Genomic DNA, 24,211 nt, shown 5'->3' on the forward strand with positions numbered 1-24,211 from the left:
ATGTTAAAAAAAGACTAGGCTTGTAAACGCCTTGCTCACGCAGTGATTGACAGGGCGGGAGGGGGCGGAGATGTGATCGGCTCGGAATGCATTTTCAATGTACTCATTGAATTTTGCTACATTCATTGCGGGACATTGAATGAAAATGCAATCGTAAGTGTCTTGACTGTGAGTGTTAATGCATTTAAGAAAAATAGCATTTAAATGATCATTTTGCCACAGTTTTTGCTTGAACATGTTAGACATATCTAATCATTTCTGTAATACGTTTTCATTTTCATTTTGCAACTTATAAAGCGTCAAAATTAATATTCATTTTACATATTAAAACTGGTGTATGAAATGGCAAATTAAACTTATGTAATTTAATTTTCATTTTCACTTTGCACCAAACGTTGCACAAATGTATTGGAAAATGTAAATACAGAAATGCATTGCCATTTTACATATTGCATTGTCATTTTGCACATTACATCCCAAATTGAATAATGCTACCCATATGCTTCCATAGTTCACTAGTGATGACCGTTTTGCGAACTGATCGTTTGAAACTGTTATCATCTCCAGTAATCACTAATCCACATTATTTAAGTTATTCACTTTTTTAAACTCCCTCCGACTTGAAATAAACCAATATCCTGTAGTTATAAATAACTCCAACACTACACTGACTGCACTGTTGTGAAAATAGAACTGATGATGAATACGAGCAGAGCAGCTGATATACTGACTGTGTGTGCAGCGGACTGTGTACTAACAAACACACATGCCTACTGCTAGAGTGGTTCTCATTCTTGAGTCAAGAATTGGTTGCAATGGTTTTCGGATCACCAGGATACTCAACCGAGAATGGTTTCTTTCATCAAAGAACTGATGAGCTGATGATACTGCGCATCTATGTAATTTTTTTAGAGGACAAAAAGCATGTTAGTCTTGTATTTTGTTGAACATCAGAAAGAGTGATAATAATATAGAACATATTGGAAATATATTTATGACTTAATTATAACTGAATGTTTACGAATGTTGTATCATTATATGAGGATGTGTTTGGCTTGGATTCATTATAGTTTTGAAACAACTGATGGAGCAAAAGAAGCATTTTAAAAATATCATTCATTTTATTTATTTATTTTTTTAAGATGAATGTATCTGCGTGTCTTTAAGGACTTTGTGGGTTTAGTTGAGGAATCTGTTCCTTAGGCTAAAAGGGTATTTATGATCTAGGCAGAGATGTTGGACCATAATAATAGACAATATGTTTAATAGGAAACAAGGAATGATTCATGAAATACCTGTATTCAAATTTTAGTAAATGATGACACATTCACAAATTGAGTTTGTATTAAATAAACAATGATACTTTTGTATTGCTCTTGCGGTTTTCGAATCTCGATCTCATTACAGAGTCAAGAATCAGTTGCAATGGTTTTCAGATCACCAGTACACTGAACCAATAACTGTTTCTTTTGGATACTGTTTGTCTGATTTGAGAACCAAAGAGCTGATGATACTGTGCATGAGTAATTCAGCGTGAAGCTGCCAAACAGTATATGAGTGCCTACTGTGACTGACTGTGACACAGCACAGTCTTAACCAAACTAGTTTGGACAGCTGATTCTATATTGATGTTATGAGCGCAGGTAAACTGAGGACTTGAATGAGGGGGCCAATCTGGTAAAACTTAAGTTTATTTAATAACAAATAAATCACAATGGATTATGCATAGTAAGTGGATCATGATTTCTTTGCTGTATCTTCAAAACATCCTTTTCATGCACATCACTGACTGTACCTGTTATTTGGATGCTTGTGTTGCAAAACTTAATTGTAAGAAACTTTTCAGATCATGGTGAAGATGTTTTAACTGACTTAAGTTATGATTATTGACTTTATATGTTTGAATGTTTTTGAGTGTATTTTCATCCCGGGCAGGGGCGATAGTGAACTGTCTGAAAGAACCAGTTTGCAAAAAAGAAATGGACTTCCCATCACTAATCTTCACATACACAGAAACACACCCTAATGAGTATTGTTTCAGCTGAGCTTGCGTGTTACCAAAGTATTCCTGGAAACAACGGAGCATTCCTGATTCCTGAGCGATCTTATGGTCATTGTTAGCATGAACCTCTCTACAGTATGTAACAAAATTCAAAACGTTCAAATTTCACTTTGGGAGATGTCAGAGCATGAAGTCAAACCACGACATCTGGTATCATAACACACACACACGTGCATGATAATGTGTATAAAGAAAGCACTTTGGAAACCAACTCAACTGAAATGAAGTTGACATACCCTCAATGAATGTCAGTAGTTTTATTCCTGTTTACACAAAATATGATTCTGGAGCAGATTATTGATTAATAAATAATTATCTTTTCTAAAGCTTCTGAAGCAATATGGACAATTAAAGTAATAAAATGTTGCCAGATGAATTTTCATCCGTTTCATTTGTGGACTGAAGTCACTTTTAGTGCCACTCACTGGGCATTTCACTTTGAAAGTGTTGTGAAACAAGTAAGAAGCAACTTATCAATTCACAAAAAAGTTGCTAAAGGCACTTTTTCTAAACAGCCTTCACTGAATACACTACTTCTAAATTATCATATTTAAACACATTATTGCTCTTTGTGTACACACACACACACACCCCACACAAGAAGTTACTGAAAATATTTGAATTCCATAAAAACACTGTTTAGTATGTTTTGTAAGCCTTTCGGTTTTGAGGAATACAGAAAGTGTCCTCATAAACCATGTTTATGTTGTAGTACCCATGTCATTATACACATTTGTGTCACCATAAACCATATATACTGTACCAGATATCTCTCTCTCGCTCACAAACACACACACACACACACAAAATCATCAGCAGTAACTTTACCAGATATTTTCTAAGTGTTCCAAAAAAGTGGCAATTCAAAGTCATTTGCATCTAGATTTTTTCAAGCCGCCATTGACTTTGACCTATTAGAGCTGTTATGCTAACAGCAATAGGTGTGGCGTGAGGAAATTAATGTCTGTTTAATCAGCCTCCTCCAGCAATGCAATCTGATTTGATGTTGGGCTCTATTGTGCTGCCTGACGTTTAGAGGATAACATCGCCGTCTGGGGTTCTGTGTGTGGCCACCACAATAAAAGGTGAAAGCGATACCCAATAAGCGATAGCATCTGATGTGCTCTTTCCAAAAGGCTATCTGACATGCTTGATTTTATGGGCAAGTATTCTTCATGAAGATACAAGCAGAGATTGTGTGAGGTATACAGAGTCTAAAAAAGTGAAATCACAACGTTTAACCTGCTGCTGAGAGCTTCATATCTGAAGCTAAGATATATGATGTGCAAGTACTTTGGTGCCTTTTATGAGTAAGTTAGTCCACCTTGCAGTCATCTTGGTTCAATCCCTAACAGTAATTCCCAGTTTTGCATGTACTGCTCCCGTCTAACTGAATGAGGAAACAAAAAAACATACAGTGGGGTTCAGAATTTTGGCTCAACAATGAATATTTAGTTTTTTTAAATCAGATTTATACATGGATATAAACAAAGAGGTCTGATTAGCTCTTTAAATTAAAATACATTCTTAGAGCCTCTATGTTTAGTACTGCAATTTCCTCCATTCATTTTCAAACAAGTGCCTTATTTCTTCCTCAAACTGTTGTTTGGCGCAAATGTTGAATATTGTATTTGGGTGAAAACATTAAGCAGTGGACGATAACCTGTTTATGCTTATGCTATGTTAGTTGTTTAGCCTGCTCTTTTAATTTGCAACTTTGTCTCTGTATCATTCTTTGTGTTGTCTGTTTGTCCTGTCTGTCAGTCCTTCTTAATCATTGTCATTTGCAATTCTGTTGAGTTTCCAGCTCCGAATCTCTCAGACTGTTTATTATAAGTATTATTGTTTGTTCAACGCTGCAGGATAGGACTCTGGCTCCCAGCAACTGTCAAAAAGACAAAAAAAACACATGCAAGATCATTAATTTCTCATGTTTGAACTTTAAAATAGATCCTTGCAGAGCGAGAACAGCACAACGCATCCAGCAACAGCAGGAAAAGGGTTTTGAGGAACTGAATAAATCTGAATGTGTGCTTTGTAAGAGCCAACTTACAAAAGGTTTATTTAACCAGTGACAACACATGGAGAAAATGAAAACTAGTGTTTTTTTTTATCTGCATTTGTGTCAAGTATATTTTTAACTGATAATAATGATTTTAATCAGCATTTAATATGCTTATCTGATGCTCAAAAACATATCTTATTATTGTCAATGTTGAAAAAATTTGTCGGAAATGTTTTTTTTGAGGCAGCTTTGATTAAAGTTCAAAAGAACAGCATTTACATGAATCTTTCAGAACAATTGTCTTTACATTTATTACATTAATATACCCTTGCTAAATAAAATATGAATTATTAATAACATTATTAATAAAAAAAAATCCTTTCTGAACCAAATTTCTAAACGGTAGTGTATATTCTCTGAAAAAAGTACCAGTGGTAGTGTGATGAGTTGGGCGGGGGCCGAGAGCCGTGGGAACGGAGCGAGGCCAATGGAGTTTACGATAATGAGTGACACCTGCGCCACTCACCGGTCTCAAGTCTCACGGAGGAGCTCCGGAAGGAGGAGTATAAAAGGAGAAGTGACGACAGTGCAAGATGAGAGAGGACCAGAGCTGAACTTTTTTTTTATGTTGTTGTTATATTATGTTTTATGCGGCAGTCGTCCGTGAGTTCGTTTTGTTTTTGTTTGTTTGTTTATTTAGTAAAGTTTGTTTAGATATTTAAAATTTTGCCAGTTCCAGTCTCCTTCTTCTTGATCTAAGAACTTTGTTACAAGTAGTTCTAATTCAAAAGTACATTGATCTTCAGTAAAAAATCTCTCAAAATCCTTCAAACAAGACCAAAACATTTAGAAAGTGTTTTTTTTTTTCATTCTATCCATGAGCTTGTAGTATATAGGCATATAGCTGATCTGTTTTTGTGTCTTTGAGACCACGTGTCCATGAGTTTCGGCCTTTAGGGCTAAAAAAAAACGAAGGAAGTCTGTGAATATCCCATGGGAAACAAAAAAATAGGCCAGCATTTTCCTGACTCTACAATAGTACACAGATTCGCTGATACAAACTCATGTGCACTGCCCCTAAAACAATACAAAACAAACACTTTGATTTACATCCCTACATAAACTTATCAGAATTAGACACCAAACTTCATCTAAACTGTGACCTCAAAATCTTTAAACAACGCTGCAATGAACAATGTGCGAGTGGCTATTTTGAAAAGTAGGGACAAGCTTTTGCACTCCAGCACTCTTTTAAAAGCACCTTTTTTTCCAGAAGTGTCACATCCTTTTTAAGCATTCATCCATTGTACTGCTGGAGAATTTGGAGCTATGAATCTTTAAAGGAAACAGGAAAAATGATGCCAACCTCTCTGTACCCACGGCTAAAATAGACTACAAAACACCTCTCTTGACTTTTGCCACCTAAAGTAGCTTTAAAAAGCCCAGAGAGGTATTTTCCCAGCATGTTGTCCCGTCATATGAACAAATAATGGGAGAATAGTGTTCTGGTGTTTATGGCCATCATCCAGGGTTCAAGCAGCAGTCCAACAAAAAATATCCCCACTATGAGATAAGACACCCACAGGAGAGAGATTGCAAACCAGCCACAGCTGAGAGCGGACAGATGATTACTGGTGACTGACTTTTGTGATATGAAACTGTAAACCTTAGCCTTTCTTTAGATTGAACACAATTCTACAGTTCTGATCATGGAATATGTCAAAAGCATTAGAAGGTAAGGTAATGCGTGTCTTGCATGCATTTTAAGGCTTAAGTCTTTGAGTCTTTTTTAAGAATTTGTTTATAAATAGAATTCTGAGCTACTGGCATAATAAGTCCTATCTAACAAAAAAGAGAAAAATCCTCCATAGTGTTATCAGCATACAGAAAAGGATGACGAAAATATATTGCAGCAATTCAACAAGGTTTATTTATCAAAGCATTGGAAGAGGAGAAAACAATGATCTTAGGTAAGGCTATACTTGAGAAGTTCTGAATATAGCTTAGCTCGAGCAGGTGGAGATGGACCTGGAGAGCTAAGCAGATGAACTGGTAAGTATCCAGCAAGAGAAGCCAGGTAAGTCGATGCAAACATGTGAATAACAAAACCAGACACTGAAGGAGTGATGAGGCTTTATATCAGTCCTTATTAGTGACAGCAGGTGGAGTGCTTCAGTATCCAGGTGACTGTGAAAGTGGCTGAAGAAAGTGACTGTGAAAGTGGAAGTGTGAAGGGCTGAAGGATCTGATGTGGCTGTGGTTATTGACTCTGTGACTGTCAAGTGTACTAGTGTATACTAGTGTTTTTATTTTTATTTTTTATGATTAATGTTTATTGAGCAGGGAGACTTTACATTGATCGAATGTGGCAGTAAAATATATTTTTAATATAACAGAATCTTTTTATTTAAAATAAATGCTTTTCTTTTGAGCTTTCTATTCATCATTCAGTTATCTTGAATATATATATATATATATATATATATATATATGAGCATAATTAGTCACAATGATAAGTCACATGGCATTTATGACTCAAAACTGGCCACAAAACTAAGCAAAGATGGCAAATTCACACTCAATTCCTCTATTCCATTGACACATCTAAAGACCTCATCCCAGGTGACTTTCTGGTTCATCATCTGATAAGCGTAAGGAGAGGAAATTTCCCATTATGAGTCATCCTCACCTTATCAACGTGGTGTTTACCCAAGTCTGAACCAGCTGCATGCCGAAAACCATTACCAACAAGCACATTATCACGAGAAACCAGGTGACGGCTAAATGTCCAAATCCAAAATTCTGAGTGAAGAAAGCAAGCCTTCCATCTATCAACAAATTTTTGAGTTTCAATCCGAGACCAGCCTCACGTCAATGGTGACGTCTGCCTATGTAGTGCAAATTCATCACTGAGAGACGGCTAATTGGCCTCTTGTGTACATGAATGATGAGAACTTGATTTGCCCGTTCCCCATATAATAGGTCTTGTCGGAGACTAACTGAGCTGTAGATAGATGTGTCTGCAGTGCATTAATACATCAAATCCAGACAAGGTTCTCCACTAAGGAGCAGGAGAGAAGGTTATCAAAGACTGTTTAGATCTTATTTTGTTTGGTTGTGAAGTGGTAAAAGCTGGTGAGTTATCAATACATTTCTATAGCATATACTCACCCTGTAGAGGGGGTCATGATGCAGCCGCCACGATCTACGGTCATCCTACAGCCACATCCTCGCTCTGGTGTGTCATGGTTCATTCCAAAGTTATGGCCTAGCTCATGTGCCAAAGTCGCAGCAACTCCCAGAGGATTGTCCGAGTGATCCTAGGAAACAACAGGATGTCATATAGTGCCTTAAATTCCAGCTAACTTTCAAACAAAGCAGCTTTTTTTGGGTCAGTGGGGCAACTTAGCTTGAGCCACTTGAACACATTGCAAAATCTGTGAGGGGAAATCTTTTGCTCTCACACAAAATTCCAGATTGTGTGTATTCCTATAGAAATTACTGGATTTCACCTGTGAAAATTCGCTGAACAACAAAAAATGTGACTGCAGCTTCACACTAAAGGAGAGATTGGAACTATGTATAGGGACAAGAACAGAACCCCACAGAACACTCTAGAAACCACCTAGCAACACCCTGGCAACTACCAAGAACATCTTAGCAACTGTGTGGCGACACCATAGCAACCACTCACAACACTATTGCAATGTGAGTTACTTTTTAAAATACCACTCACAGTTTTTTATACTAAAATATTTTAAATAACTAATGTGCTAGAAAAATAAAGACATAAAAAATGCAAAAGTAGCACTATTCCGTGGCCACAATGTTATATGTATACAAGTGATCTTCATTTCAGGGGTTTATCCAAATATTGACATATACGATTATTTGGAATTAATTTGATCTATAAGAGCATAATTTCATTCATAGGTCTTCAACCCTGCTCCTAAGGACCCACTGTCCTGCAGAGGTCAGCTCCAAACCTAATTACACACATCTGAGTCAGCAAATCAAGGTCTTCAGGATCACTTGAAGAGTTACAGGCCAGGTGTGCTGAAGCAGGTTGAAAATAAACTTAGCTGAACAGTGGGTCCCCAGGAGCAGGATGTAAGACTTATGATATAATTAATTTGATTAATTTTTAATCAAATAACAGCACTAAAATTCAGTTATTTCCTAATACTAAACTGAAAAAAAAAAACATAACATCTGATTAATCATGTATGAGAAATGAAAGACCAGCAGACAATGATGTTGTGTTAAATGTCCTGAAAGGCTAGATGCTCCTATGAATTTTTATCCTTTCTCTTTCAAACTCTCTCTTTTAAAATCTCTTTCAACCTTGCCATAAAACACATACAAGCACCACTGTTCTTACAGTATTCTCCTTCCCTTTTTCTTCTTCCCTCTTCATCATCATCTGTTCACTGAGAACAAAGCAGAGCTTCAGCATTATCCATTTCAGCTGAAGTGAAGAAAACCTTCCTGCTGCCTCACAAACGTGACCTGGTTACCAGCGAACCACCTCTAAAATCCCAGAAACAGATTTCTTTCTTTTTTTCTCAATTTAGCTGCCATTTTTTTTTACACAACTATAACCTGACTGTCTTTTTTCCATTCTGCTGTACATCAAAATGCCATTTCCTGCCTTGATTACAGGGGGAGGAATATGACAGGCTCATCTTAGCTTTCAGAGCCAACAGGGGTTTTTATCTTCATTTCATTTATTCAAGATCTATAGTGTGTCACTGAAGACCGTTTATCTTGAGTATGAGAGACTTGCCCCACTTTGAGCGTAATTGCAGACTAATATGGTGTGGTTAATGCCATGGGAAATACAGACTTAACTATTCCAAGAAACCACTACCAAGCTGTCACACTGAAAATGTGGTCTTTATTGGTAACAGATATATTTAAGTACGCTTGGGTTTCTTTCAGGTTAGTTCCGGATTCAACACGGTTTTACAAATTTCCTTTCAAAGACATTCCACCTTTTGGAATCCTAAAATCATGCAAGATGTGTTCATTGTGGTTAGTTCAAATTTGTTTGCACAAAAGTCAGACTGTTAGATTCAAATCTTCTTAGACAAATTGTGAGTCAACGCAGAGGATTAATTTTCAAGCCGATCAGCTGATCATGCCATGGGAATTTAGCAGAACATTCATGCTGCTGTTTTGTAGAGTAAATGGTGTCAAAAATGACAAAGTACTGTAGAAAAGGTCCATTTGGGCAACATATGCACCCATTTTATGGTGCTTTATTTGTCATTCTTGGAGTTTTACAGTCCCTGGTGACCTTTCACTTTCATTGTATAGAAAAGAACATCATCATCCTTTTGACAGATTGAAATAAATAATCATGCGCATTTGAAAATAAAGGAGGAATTTTTATTTTGGGTGAAGTATCCATTTAAGAAGTTAATGGAAATAATTTTTCATACAGCACCACAACAGTTGGTAACTCAGACCTCTGGCTAATAACTTCATCTCTGTGAGGTCCTGTTTAAGAGGCACAGTTTGTTACAGTAGCATGGATGATCGATCTAGACTAATAAAAATGTAAATGTGTTTTATTTAGCCATACAGCAGCAAAGCAGTGATAGATGGTCGAATAAGTATTTAAAATTTAATTAAAAGCAAATCTCAACTCCACAAATATATAAGGTAAATGTCGAAAATATTTCTTATTCATTTAACAATCATATTTCTCTCTCTTCCTTTTTCTATTTATTAAATACATTTTTAATTCCAAAAGAGTCCTCAGATTTCAGGTTCCTACTGTATATGTGGTTTCCTGAAAATGATCAGAAACTAAATCAAATTTATAAGGGCAGTGATTTGTGTTTATCATATCGCTGGGATTTTAACTGTACAACACTGGCTTTTCAAAAGAAAACACACACCTAAAGAACAGCAGCAGGTTAAAGGAGTGCAGGGCCTTTTCATGAAATCATGAATAAACCAAGAAACTCATGATAAAAAAGGCAGAGGGATTTAGTAGTCTTTCTTTGAATCGCTACACCATTGCTTCCTCTATCTATCAGGCGGCCCATCCTGTGAGGCAAAAGCCATGAAAAAGTGACTGAAGCTAAAACGACTGAAGCTAAAAAAAATAAAAAAAGAGAACAGTGGTGAGAGCAGTATTACTGATGGCAGGTGGGTACAGAACAAACAACCAAGATTCATTGTCTATTGATCGGTTGGAAATTCTGGAATTAAAAACAAACAGTAATCTGTGCTGGATGGGACACAACCTATACACCCAAAAATTAAAAAGTCAGCACTTGTTTGCCCTTATGATGTTCCAAACCCATATGATTATGCAGGCGCGCAGATGGCACTGGGGACGGGGGGGACATGACCCCCCCAGATTCATAGTAACCAGATCCGCCCCCCTCACTTTCTCAATGAAAGGTTATATTGGTAAACAGAAGATTAATCTGAGTTTCCGCGATGTACATTAGACCCGGCCCGCCGCTCCTTTAAACGTGTGAAACACGCTTTTGACCACTGTGTCTGACCGAGTCCCAAAACACACTTATAGCCAATCAGCGGTAAGGGGGCGTATCTTGTCCTGATAGCGAGAAGAGAGCGGCGCGCTCAATTTGAGTGCACAGGACGCATACTACATTACATTTACATTTAGTCATTTAGCTGACGCTTTTATTGAGAGAGATAGTGGATAAAAAAGAGGGCTTACAATCAAGCAAGAGGTAGGACCCGTGTAAATATCGGAGCAGCTTTCCAGCGGTGGAGAGAAACTCAAATATTGGGAAGGGCTCGAATCGGACGCCGAGGTTTATTTTTGATAGGTGAGTAACATTAACGATTTTGCGTTGTTTCACACAACTTATCCATGTTGGCTTTTGTTTGAATATGCTTGTGTGTCATCTTCGCATGTTTCCGCAATCGTTGTTGCCATGGTTGCGTATGCACGTGTGGGGTTAAGATTTCAAAATAGGGGCGATGCACGGTAGCCGAGAGAGCTCAACTTCACAAAACACATTCAAATAGAAAAAGCACCAGCAATTTAAGAAAACATCTTCATCAGTTTGACAGCACACGTGCTGCAAATACTCAGCACAATGAAATACAAAAACAAGCTACAAATGCTCACAACACAAAACAAATACAGAAATGCTCTGCAAATACTCAACACAAAGAAATTACCCCAACAAAAAGAAAATGTAAACAAAGTTTTTTTTTTTTTTTTAGTATTGATTACCATTTGTATGTCCATATTTGTACAAATACCATGGTTAAACTATGGTTATAGTAGTAAATCCATGGTTAATTTGTTAATGATTACAGTAACCATTTTTTTGTTAGCTTTTTTATATAATAAATGTATTTATTAATTAATTCATTTCAATAGTAAAACCACAGGCTATGGTTAGTTTTTGTAAGGTAAGCTGTAAAAGTAAGTTAGCCAGCTTACATAACCTTTCACAGGTACAGAAATTGGGTATTTAGTCAGCTTATTTAGGCTAATAATATCCATAAAAAAGCTAAGGAATCGTATGACCAGGATTGTTAAAATAAACAAAATATATTTTTTTCAGAGCAAACATTTATAAATTATGTCCCAGCCACATTTGTCACTTTACGGTTCCCTTAAATATTTCCGATCTGGTCTGTGTTTTTGCAGCACATTTCTTTATTTTTTTGTATTCTGAGTATTTGCAGCACGTGTTGTCAAACTGATGATGTTTTCATAATTTACAGGTATTTTTGTCTTTTGCAGCATGTTTTCTCTCTCGGCCACCGTAGCAGGTCCTGTTGGTGTATAGGTGTGTTTGTTTTGGTGCTAAAGAATCGGGTCTGGGCAGATGCAGGCAGAAGCACAATAATAGTCTAACCATTGCTTAACCCACATTCTCACTACACACTGTTCTGTTGTCAATAAACACACATGACGATGGTGCTTCCACTGACGTTTACGTTCTCTGTGTGTGTATTGCTATGACTCCTGACCCCGGGGTCCTACGAGGAACTGGTAGCTGCCTCACTTGTGCCTGTAGCGGTAACCATAGTGATCATATACAGCTGCATCTCAAAAAAATTTGAATTTCATGGAAAAGTTCTTTATTTTTTGTAATTTAATTCAAATAAGCTAACTTTCTTATATTCTAGATTCACAGACTGAAAATATTTCTGACTGAAATATTTCAATAGTTTTTTTTGTTTTAATTCTGATGGTGACTTACAGCTTAGAAAACTGAAAAGTAGGAAACCTAAAAATAAAGAAAATCCGAAGTAGGTTTAATTATGCACTCAATACTGGGTTGGGGCTTCAGTGCGGCGTGGCATGAAGGCGATCAGCCTGTGGCACTGCTGAGGTGTAGCTGAAGACCAGGTTGCTTTGATAGCGGCCTTCAGCTCCTCTGTATTGTTTGACAGATGTTACTTCTCTTCCTCTTCACAATAACCCATAGATTCTCTGTGAGGTTCAGGTCAGGTGAGTGGGCTGGCCAATCAAGCACAGTCATATCATGGTCAGCAAACCACTTGGAAGTGTTTTTTTCACTGTGGGCGGGTGCTAACGTCCTACTAGAAGAGGAAATCAGCATCTCCATAAAGCTTGTCAGCAGATGGAAGATGGAAGTGCTCCCAAAATCTCCAGGTAGATGGCTGCATTGACTCTGGACTTGATAAAACACAATGGAGCAACACCTCCAGACTCCAGACCTTGATTTCCAAATGAAATGCTAAATTTACTTTCATCTGAAAAGAGGACTGTGGACCACTGAGCAACAGTCCAGTTCTTTTTCTCCTTACCCCAAGTGAGATGCTTCAGATGTTATTCTCTGGTTCAGGAGTGGCTTGGTTCTAGGAATGTGACAGCTGTAGCCCTTTTCCTGAAGACGTCTTGAGTGTGGTGACTCTTGATGCACTGACTTCAGCTTCAGTGCACTCCTTGTGACACTCCCAAGTTCAGCTTTTCATGATAATCTTCCCAAGGCTGTGGTCATCCCTGTTGCTTGTGCACCTTTTCCTACCACACCTTTTACTTCCAGTCAACTTTCTATGAATATATTTTGATACAGCAGTCTGTGAACAGCCAGCCCTTTCAGCAATTACCTTCTGAGGCTGAACGTCTTCTGGACAACTGTCAAGTCAGTAGTCTTTCCCATAATTGTGGTTGCATGTTCTAAACTAGTCCATGAGGTACACTGTATTTATACTCAAAATTTACCGAACTAATCAACCTCAAAATAGAATATTAAAATTTTTGAGATACTGAATTTTTTATTTTCTTAGGATGTAAGTCGTAACAAAATATTTTTGAAATATTTCAGATTGTGTGCAATTAATCTAGAATATAAGAAAGTTTGCTTTTTTAAATTGTTACAAAAAATAAAGACCTCGTCTATGACCGAGGTGATGGTTTTTATTGGACTGAAAAAATTTGACTGCTGGAGAGCTTGGTCCCCCGCAGTTAAAAAATCCCATCTGCGCCCCTGTGATTATGGTCTTTCTGGACCATAAATAAGCTGCAGGCTCATTACAATTAATATAACTGAAGTTTTCTAGCCTCAAAAGTCCTTTTGCATTTTTTAAGGTTAAATCCCTATGGGGAAAAAAATATGTACCAGTTTTGGAATAGCATGAGGATGATTAATAATGAGATAATTATCATAGAAAATGTGCTATCCCTTTAAATTTCAATGCTTTTTAAATCATGAAAGTCTAAATCTCGATGGTTGTGCAGCTCAGTGTGAATATGCTAATTATATGACACAGAGTGTGTAATGATTTATTTCTCACCACAACAATGCCTCCTGACTGCTCAGCGGTACACATACTCATGATGGGAGCCATGCCTATTGTGGTGCCCTGGAAGTGCACCCCACTGCCATACAAGAATAAAAGTGAGGTTAAATATACGGTACAAAACTTGCACAGCCATGTAATAGGACTAAGATTAATACATGTTCAGAATAACAATCTACCATGCTACAGCACCTGGGGAATTAATCATGCTTCCTAGAGGTCTTGTATCAATAATGCAGCATAATATATAAAAAGTTTATTGTTACATAATGGATTCATTAAAAAAAAAAAAAAACCGTAGGCAACATTCAGTATGCTATAGCATTCAAAAGTATAGGATTAGTAGGATTTTTTAAATGTTTTTGAAAGAAGTCTCATATGCTCACCAAGGCTGATTTTTACATGATCAAAAATACAATAATGTTCTGAAATAGTCTTAGTATTATTTATGTGGAAAATGATTGTGGAAACAAAATGTATCTTTTCTCAAGACCCTTTGATCAATGGAAAGTTCAAAAGAAGAGTATTTATTTGAAACATAAATCTTTATAATAGTATACGTATACAGCACAGAATATGTGTCAGTATTCAGTTCCGTTCACACAGAACACGTTTTTCGTTCCACTTTGCTGTTCTTCAATTATTTTGAATGGAAACGTGCTAGATTGATGTGTTTGACCATTGCACTCATGTCTGCATCTTCTGCAATGTTTCGCATAGCTCAAATTGAAAGAAGCTCAACTTTTTAAAAATATCTTTAGGCCTTTAGATCCACTGCCCTGCATCTAGTGTTTTTAACTAGGGGGTTATGGCCCCCAAGATATGCATATATTTCTGAGTTAACATTAGTTAGGTCTGTGCTGTTAGAGTACAGTTTGTTAAAGAATCTGACACAGGTGCCAAAGTGTGTACATGCAATAATTTGTGTAATATGAGTGTGTTTGAACCTAATAAGCTGGGCGTTATCATGTGGTTGCTGCGGCAGTAGTTTAAGTTTTCTCCAGTCCAAAAACTCATGCAGGGTTGTGAAGGGGTCTTGGGTAACCGCGCACTTATCGACATCACTCCACACCTCCAGTCCCACCAGAGCTACACGAATGTTCAGCATTCTGTAAAACTTAATATCAGACACACAATATCAAACCCCTCCAAACTATTACTTATTGAGCTTAACCTCATGCATCTTTTGACACAGCAGTACATCCATCAATCTATACGTCTGTCTGGACAGCAGTAATTTAACCTAACCAAAAAATACTAAGCTTCCTTACAAAAGGGGGTTTATTTAAAATGTAGTCCTTTACCTCAGCAGTCCTACATTTATCTCTCAGGCCTCTATTTTAGACTTCTAATCAAGTGTTCCTATTCATTCAGGTGAAAGAATGACATTTAATACCTTGTCCACGTAATTTGCAATCTCTGCTAGCCTTTGCTTAACCTTCTCCACATCTTTTCCTTGTTTCTGGAACTGTACAGGGAAAGAAAAGACATGAGTGAGATGAAAGATATACTCCAACAAGTATAGGACCAGACTCTAGATGGATTTTTAAACAATGCCGGACCCTCTGAGTGGTTGTCATATATAGGGGTGTTATATCGTCTGACGGCACACTCTTAAGAGCACTTGAAAGTGACCATTAAAACAGGGTAGAGGCACTGAACAATAGCAACCAAAGTAAAAAAAGAAAAAAAAAAGAAAATAAGAAAAATGCGACAGTCAACCACTTTTGGTCCAGCATCACTTCCCCTGTATGTTGAAGAGCCTAACCTGATTTTACCAAGTGAGACATGTTCCTGGGACAACATCGTTGTTGACCCTGGAACAACATTGTGATTAACCAATCAGATTTGAAGAACCAGTTTATAGATTTTGTGAAGTTTATGCTTAAAATCAGTGTTTGGTGCTTGTACATCAGTGTCATTCATCTATCATTTCCTCTGATTTTAGGGATTACTCATGGTTAAGGTTAGGTTTAGGTGTAGGGATATGGTTAAGAATATATTTTTGGAGTAAAATGTTGTTCCAGGGTCAACAAAATATGTTGACCTAGGAACACATCGGACTTGGCAAAATCAGGACGTGCATGTTGAAGAAATTAATAAAAGTAAAAAAAATGAATAAGCCTTTTTAGTAAAATACTGTTACATGAAAATTTCATTAACAGGAATGAAAACCATCACAATATCTCTCTCTCTCTCTCTCTCCCTCTCTCACACACACACACTTTAATATACAGACAGTTGTGCTGATAACATGATAGCTTTCTTCTTGCCCAGTTTCCTTTTCCCACATCCAATGTACACTTTATACACAACACTTCCTGTTTCCTGATCATTGCTCTAATTCAGGTCAGGTCCCACCCTCTATGACCTGCTTTTGGTTTGGCCTACCGGTGAAACAAAGAACCAAAACTGTACCGTAACCCAAACATTGCACAGTACTCAACCAAATACAACTGGTTATTACAGCACATTTCACTTCATTCTTCTTTCTTTATGAATCTGAGGTTAAAGTACTTAGGGTACACGGTGCAAACCAGTTTGGTGGAGCATCTAAGATAACACGATTCTATGATATCTGACTGACACTTTACTAAAATACTTTTTAACTTGTCTTGCACCACAATCTCTGTCAAACTTTTTGTGTTTGTTTGTTGCCGTACCTCCCTGTTATCTGCAACAATGATGAGCTCCACGTATTTGGTGGTCTTCTGAACATCCCGTTTATGCTGCCAAACAGAAAAGAGCAGGTCAGCGATCTATGTGTACATTCACCAGAGCATAGTGATAGGGATTTTGAATCATCTCAGTGACTTTGATCTCTCAGATCTTTTGAATCTGTTCACCAAATAACATATTATTTACAAATTGATTCACTAACTCTTTCAAGGAGACTTTGTGCAAGTTACAGCAGTTTTCTTTGTGTGTGTGTGTGTGTATGTGTATTATAAGCAACCAATTCATAATAAAAAAAAAACACCTTAAACAATTTACATTTTTCTTTATTAAATTTTTCTTTATTTTTCTTTATTTTTTTGACAATACTTACCTAGGCTTAATCTAAAAAAATAAAATAAAATAGGTCAAGTGATTCAAACACTTCCCATAGTTTTTTTTTTTTTTGTGGAACTTTGAACCAGTGTTATTTTAGTATCATATATTACAGTTTTTGTTGCTATTTTACATTGCTTTAAAATGTTTTCAATACTCTAGCTTTCATTACATTTCAGGTAATGTTTCAGCAATCTTTTTTTTTTTTTTTTTACATGTATATATACCAAGACATCAAGGAGCTCGGACCATCTTGAGCTGAGATACTAAAGTGTAAATGTCCACATGACCAACATTTGTTGTGGGCTATGACATACAGACAGCTGGTGTGGTTAAACCAAGTCATAAAAAATACCAATTTAATACCTGGTGGTTTTGCAATAGGATAGAGGTCACTAAATTTTTCACTTGACATGGATCGACCCTTTTCTCTTTCTCAGTTCTACTTTGAGTCTTCAAATGCTACATCCTATAGTCAGTCGTTGAGGGCAGGAAAGCAGTCACATGCTTTGAGACTTGAGTGAATAAGAAATATGAGGTGCACTTCGAATTTTGTTCAGTTAAATGATTAATTTAATTACACTGATTTGTTAATGAACAAAACACCACAACCACCAAAAATAGCTGATGCCTGAACCAACAAGTAAGCCCTCTGTCTGAACTGTCTATTTAACCTCCTTGTAACACCTTCAGTTCTTTATAACATCGACTAGCAGTTCTGTAGCCACCAGGGTGACAATATCAGGAGTCTTCATCTCCTTTAGATTTATTTCCATCAAATGGAAGATGAAATTATCTATAATCTTTAGCTGTGTCTGAAAATATCAGTGCAAGCATTGATACAGATCTGTAATGACTTTTATTATATAGATACCATCAGTTTGCCATTATGTATGTTGAGTTATAACAGCATCTTCTATCTACTGCAATCCTTTTGAATCAATACAATGGGATCTTATTTAGACAGCTATGTTGTGATGAGAAGATCTTCAATGACAAGACTGCTATGTTGGGATCATCTGTTAACCTCTGACGTTTTGCCGAGCTCTCTAATCTTGTTTTAGCATGCATGGGAAGTAAGGGCAGCCACAATCCCCTCATCTGCATTAACAAAGACATCACATGCCGAATGATGCATGTTAATTTGAACTCAAGACAAAAAAATATATACTCAGCCAAGCTGCTACATTGTTGCTGAAAGACCACATTCATACCCTTGTGCTGAATGATTGTGGCAGTCCTCCAGCGCTCATATAGCTGACAGTCGATATGTTGTGTCCATGTCCACAGGTCCCGGAGAGGAAGTGTAGGTGATGTCCTTCATAAATCACATGGGTGTCATTCGCTGGCTCAAAAGCTGGCTCCACCATCAGTGTTTTATTTTCAAGTAAGATAAACCCTCTGTGGATTGAATTCAGATTTAAACTACTTTAAAAAGTGGGTTTTTTTTTCCTCGACTGAAGCAAACAGACAAACACATATTGTTAAGTTATAGGCAACTTCTTTTGTGGAATAACTGCTAAGAAAATCAGCACTATTACTATCTCTCAAACTAAGCAGTGAAGTGTTAAAGGTTGGTGCGTAACCTGTCTCCACATTTGTGATATTGATAAGAATTACATCTCAAATTGTGCAGCTTGCAGAGAAGGGCTTTTAAAATTGATAAGTGCCTGGATTCATGAAACAAAACTGAATTTATTTGTCCATTTCTTCTTATTTTCTGAATTCTGAATATTTTCAAAGCTTTTTTAGATAGAATTAATAATAAAGTTGAGAATATTTTGTTTTGCCACAACATCTCTTAATGTTCTAATCTTTTTTCTTAAATTGTTCTAAAAACAAAGCTTTTTTAGATAGTTTTTAAGTGCATTCACTCTAGCACACTAAGAGAGGACAAAAAAAAAGACATAGCGCAAAAGAATGCATCAGACCAGTACATCTTGAGATATAGAGATAATTCTAATTTAATTATATTTTTATCAGTACAATATCATTGTAAAATTAAAGGCAGGTGACCCTCCACCATCTAATAAACTCTATAGTCAATAAATCCAGTTCTGATAAATCCATTTGTTTGTTTTATCTCATTGGAAAATGGATGGATATAGATTTTTCTGCAGAATGACACTGGACTGTATAAAATGTAATTTCTCCACCCAGTTCCATGACCAATAACCCATTACTCACCAGAGAGCGAAATGTCTGCATTTTCAAATGTTTACTTTTGTGACAAAACTGACATCCTTAATAATATAGCCATGGGTGTTTTTTTGTTTTTTTTCTTTTTTTTTTTTTACGATATCGTTGATAGATAATCGAATATGAAGGGTGTATGTATAAGAGCCACTGCTGCAGAATTAGGATGCGAGATGAAGAGTGAGTTTTCACTTTGCAATAGAATAACAAGCTAAAACAGATGAAAATCTGGAGCCACACTGACAGTTCAAAACAATACTTGCAGAAGGAATGATCATTTAAATTATATCTGAAGGTACTCTCCTTGCAATTTATAACCAAGCTAATATGAAACCTGAAAGTACTGAGCAGAGACAGTTCAACAGGATTGCCATCTGATCTAAAGTATTACATATTTCAGCATCAGCAGATGTAAAAATTTCCATCTCACACCCCCACACCAGTGAGAATAAAAAGCCACAATCACATTTACCTCTGCCTTGATTCACAGTAACCTTCTGTGTTCAGAAATGGCTTTAATATCTGCCAACCTGAAAGTCTCCAGGCTTGTGATAATCAAGATAAAGTAAAGACTTTCAGTAGAGGTGTTTTGTAATTACACCCAGGGGACCTTGGGTTTACTTCAATCATAGATCTGAATTCATATTTACCATTTCTGTCGTAAAAAAAGGTTGTGCTTCTACAACAAATTTACTGTAGCCACATGCTCCTTCTAATTACATCTAACAACATCATTAAAGTTTTTCATGACATTATAAATGCTTTCAGTCACTTTATGTGCTTATCTTCAAAACAATGAAGCATGGGATGATACTAAAGCTTTTATTGATATTTAATCTCATGGATTTATAGGCTCTAAATGAACCTTCACATAGGAAGAGTAGTGAAGTCCACTGGAAACAATATCAAGGAAATAAATGTTTGACAACTTAAGGCCTATAATAGCTTTCCACACTAAAGCGCACATGATTTAAACTACTTGTTTAAGGAGTTTTAATGACTTTGAAAATTGGAACTCAATATGGTTGAAATTACTGCCTACACATAATGGGACACAGGAACGGTGGTGGTGATACTGTGCGTACCTGATACCAGTGCATGTACTGAGGCTGACATCAGAGTGTGAGTATCCTTGGACTTCACCGTGGTAATAGCAATTCATCTGTGTAATGATAAGGAAAAATCTTCTCAAGTTTAAAGAATAAGTACCACATTCTAAAAACTACTTTTTATATTCATGTTCATTGCTGGAATATTTTACAAAGAAACTATTCTCCCCTGTTATGGCTGGAACAAACCCCCAAGACACACAACTCTGTCAAAAGCAATCAACGCTTGATGGCAGAAATCCTTCACATCAAAACTCAGCTGTCTGAGGGATTTTTTGTGGCTACCATTTCCACATCTTTAAGATTTAACAGACCAAGAATAGCAAATAGCGTACCAGAAACAGTGAAAGATGTAAGATATCTAAACAGCCAGAGCTAAAAATGATGAGTGACTTGCTAATGGCCATGTTAAATAATACACTAGGCCAGCAAAGTGAAGTCTCAGACCTATATTAGTAAAAGCAGGCCATTTTTCTTTCATAATGACCTGATTTTAAGGATCACCATTAAAAATAAAAATACTAGGCTGCTTTTTCTATGTGTCTGCCTTGGATAACGGTTCACACATGTATCTGCTGAGAAATTAGCTTTTTGACTGTTTTAGAGGAAATTAAAAGTTGAAGGAAAAAATTATAATTTTAATATGTTAAATAAACCATAAACCATTTTTATAATCTAACTGCCACCTTTTGATTCAAAGAACTGATTCTAAAACAATTTCTCACTGCTTTTCATATTTTTTACAATCCTTATTGGTTCTATTTTTTTTTTCAAGTAACTGTTTTATCATCACTTGCACCAAAGCCTTGTCTATTTGTTTTACCTACATTATTTTTGATGAATTAATCTTTTACAACAGCTAAATTTTTTTAGACCTTTTCAGCTTTGATAACAAAAATGGTTATGGCTATTTGGACAGGCTTACATGATTATAAATTAGAGCTAAATATGCTCAGCAGGAATAATATAGTCAAGCCTACACGTGTGATTGGGAATGGGGGGATGTCGACATGTTGTCAAAGCTGTCAGTTGCAGTTCTTAGCACTAGTATAATTATAAAAGTACAAAAGACCCAGCAGGCAATTAAAATCAGCCCTGACTATAATGTCAACATGCTGTCCTCATGTCAACATCAAATTACAGCAAAGATTAATCAGCTTTAGATGGCCAGTCAGAAAATGCTAGTAGACTAGCGAGCGCAATTTAACTTTTAAATTTTTATATTTGACAACAATTTAGGACTAGTTCACTCAAATATAATATTTCATCCACGTCTTTCAAAAACCTGTACGAATTCTTTCTTTCTTGGAATGCAAAATGTCCAAGCTGACATAAAAGGCAATGAAGATTTTTAGTTAGTATGAAGATTTTCTTCAAAAATTACTTCAATTTTAATTTGATTTCCTCTTATAGTACTGAAATGGGCCAATAATTAATATCCGGTCCACATGGTTGCCAGGTTGCCTTTTTTTTTAAATCACATATTGAGGGGGATCCCCGGTAAAAATCGCATTCCGGTGGGGTAAAATACATGTTTTGGGGACTAATTTGCATTTTGGGGGCCAGTCCATTACCTCACTGGAATGTGTGTACACCAAAAGACTGTTTGACGTACCGTAGAGTTGTGAGTGCTCACAACAGTTTGTCCATCTTCCCTGTAATGTGTCTCAGTGTAATGGCTGGCAAAGAGGCCGCTAGAAGAAAACACACACACTCACAAATCTATTAAGCATTGCATCAGCATCTCCCCCTTAAAAAAAAATCTATATTTTTAAAGCTGAATATTTATAATATTTAAGTTCATGGTTCGATAGTCAGTAAAATTAATTCCTGAAACATAATATCAAAAAGCCATTTAAATACACTCTGTTACATGTCAAATTTATCTTATTTATCATCCCAAATTTACTGAACACATTATGGAAGTGTGTCAGACAGTAGAGAGTAAACTAGCTTTTCAAAGACGCTCATAAACAGGGAAAGTAATGTGATCATAGGAAATGTTCAACAGGTCTACCAGATCAAATGATGACCCACCTAAACATATGGGCTTAAATGCAATAGGGTCAAAAAGTCCACTAAAGAAAATGCTTCTAATTAGCTTTTTGTTTTTTCTTTCTTTTTTTTGTTTTTTTTTTGTTTAATGCAGTTTAATGCACTTTTTCCAACAATGTAATTCACTAATTTCCAAAATTCTAAAGCTCCAGGCTAAAATATTATTTTTGAATTCCACTGTTCATAAAAACACTTTTCCTGTTGGAATGCTGGTTGAGCATATGTGCATATGTAAACAAAAAACACTTGCAAGCATTGAGTTTATGCTGGTATGTCAGAGTGATATGTGACAAGATGAAATCCAAATTAATCACCTGAACAACATAAGCAGATCCTCTAGTCCTCTAGGACACGTATATACAGGTATGTGTGTGTGTTTGTGTGCAGTGTTCTATATTCTAAAATCATTTTAGAGTGTTGTGTGCAGTGTTCTATATTCTGAAATCATTTTAGAGTGTTTTGTTATAAACTAAATGTAAGCAAAATTTAAATGAGCAAATTATGAAAAGAAAAGACCAGGAGCAGAGTCAAAAATCACAGCATGGAATTCATTTTTAAAGCGTCATGAACTGAGAAATCAAATCTCTCTTGATCTTTTGAACTATAAAAGGTAAATGTACTATAGAAAACATCTTGTAAGTTTCAAAACTCAAAACTTTCTTGTTATTTAAAAACAGCTTTTATTGAAACCAAGCTCAGAAAACAACTTGTCGTGGAATGTGCCACTTCATGATGTAATAGTGTGGCTAAGCACCGCCTCCACAGGAGAAGATCAATGCCAGCTTCTACAGCACTGCCTCTATAGCCTCTTTAGCCCCAAAAACGGAAATGCCCTTGTAGCGAACACAGGAAAACTCCATCTACAGAACCATTCAGACAACTTTACAAGATTACAAGACACTGTGTAGGGTAATTTGAGAAAAATAGTCTTTGAATTGCTTCCTTGTGCGGGTGAAATATCTAACACACACATCTTGACAGACCTCAAACTCCTCACACTTCTCCTTTAGGTTTTTGCATGCCATAAATATAACCTTGTATACACATTCATCAAAACATCAGGATATATATATATATATGTTTGTATTATCCAAGCAAAACTTCATTTTTAATTCGCCTCATGAACCTGCCTGGTTTAGACCTTGGGAAAACGCATTAGTAAACACACTAGTTCAGCTCCCTCATGTACAGGGGCTGCTGCTGTAAGGGCAGTCGTTTTAGGTTTAATGCCATTAGGCCATCCTTCAGTAATGACAGCACTCCAGTCCAATTCCCATTCTCCTCGATTTGATCCACATGCCAATGGAGGAACGGTTCGCTGTTTAGGAAGGAACTTCAAAGCCTGTAGTCGTAAGGCTTTGATGTTCTTGGGGATGAACTGGTGTGACAGCCATCAAAATCCGAATCCCAAACATGGCGTGATTCCCTCAGTGCCACAAAGCAATGATCAAGGGAATGTGGGAGTTTGTCCACAGGAAAGCGTGAATCATAAAAGAAACACTAAATGTGGTTTAATATGCCAATTAGGGTGGTTAGAAAAGGAAAAAATACACTGACCTTGAGCTGTCTACACCATGTCTGCAAGCTTTAGGTCTTATAAAAGGCCATTGAAAGCTCAAGACTGTACGTGAAAAGAGATGTACATGCAGAACTCCATGTTAAAAACCTTGCACGTTAATTAGGAGATTAAGTTTACAATAAAAAATCACTTTGTGAGATCACACTGTGAGATATAAAGTCTGAGATATACAATGTTGTAATTGCAATATATAAATCAGTTTTTAAAGAGACAGTCACATTACGAGGTATAAAGTCACACTGCAAGATATAAAGTCGCAATTTGTAAGAAATTATACAAAGTCACAGTTATGAAAAACAGTAGTCATTTTTAGATATAGTAACATTGTAAGATAAAGGTGCAATTGCGAGATGTCGAAGAAGTCGAAAATTTTAATA

The 24,211-nt window shown here is 36.4% G+C and overlaps 1 protein-coding gene across 3 annotated transcripts in view; it reads right to left on the minus strand.

The window, feature by feature from the left end:
- Window positions 1-24,211, minus strand: part of LOC127933280 (disintegrin and metalloproteinase domain-containing protein 12) — a 78,213-nt gene that overhangs the window by 26,146 nt on the left and 27,856 nt on the right. For all 3 annotated transcript variants that reach the window (XR_008147483.1, XM_052530132.1, XM_052530131.1), the window contains 8 exons: window positions 21,816-21,894; window positions 20,177-20,253; window positions 18,110-18,296; window positions 16,508-16,573; window positions 15,241-15,312; window positions 14,792-14,961; window positions 13,839-13,923; window positions 7,239-7,387 (listed from right to left, as the gene is read on the minus strand). Coding sequence is in view for 2 of the 3 variants with exons in the window: in XM_052530132.1 (XP_052386092.1) it covers window positions 7,239-7,387; window positions 13,839-13,923; window positions 14,792-14,961; window positions 15,241-15,312; window positions 16,508-16,573; window positions 18,110-18,296; window positions 20,177-20,253; window positions 21,816-21,894 (885 nt within the window). In the remaining variant the exon portion in view is untranslated. The remainder of the gene's footprint in view (window positions 1-7,238; window positions 7,388-13,838; window positions 13,924-14,791; window positions 14,962-15,240; window positions 15,313-16,507; window positions 16,574-18,109; window positions 18,297-20,176; window positions 20,254-21,815; window positions 21,895-24,211) is intronic.

The sequence above is a fragment of the Carassius gibelio genome, chromosome A17 (assembly GCF_023724105.1).
Source record: "Carassius gibelio isolate Cgi1373 ecotype wild population from Czech Republic chromosome A17, carGib1.2-hapl.c, whole genome shotgun sequence".
NCBI lineage: Eukaryota > Metazoa > Chordata > Actinopteri > Cypriniformes > Cyprinidae > Carassius > Carassius gibelio.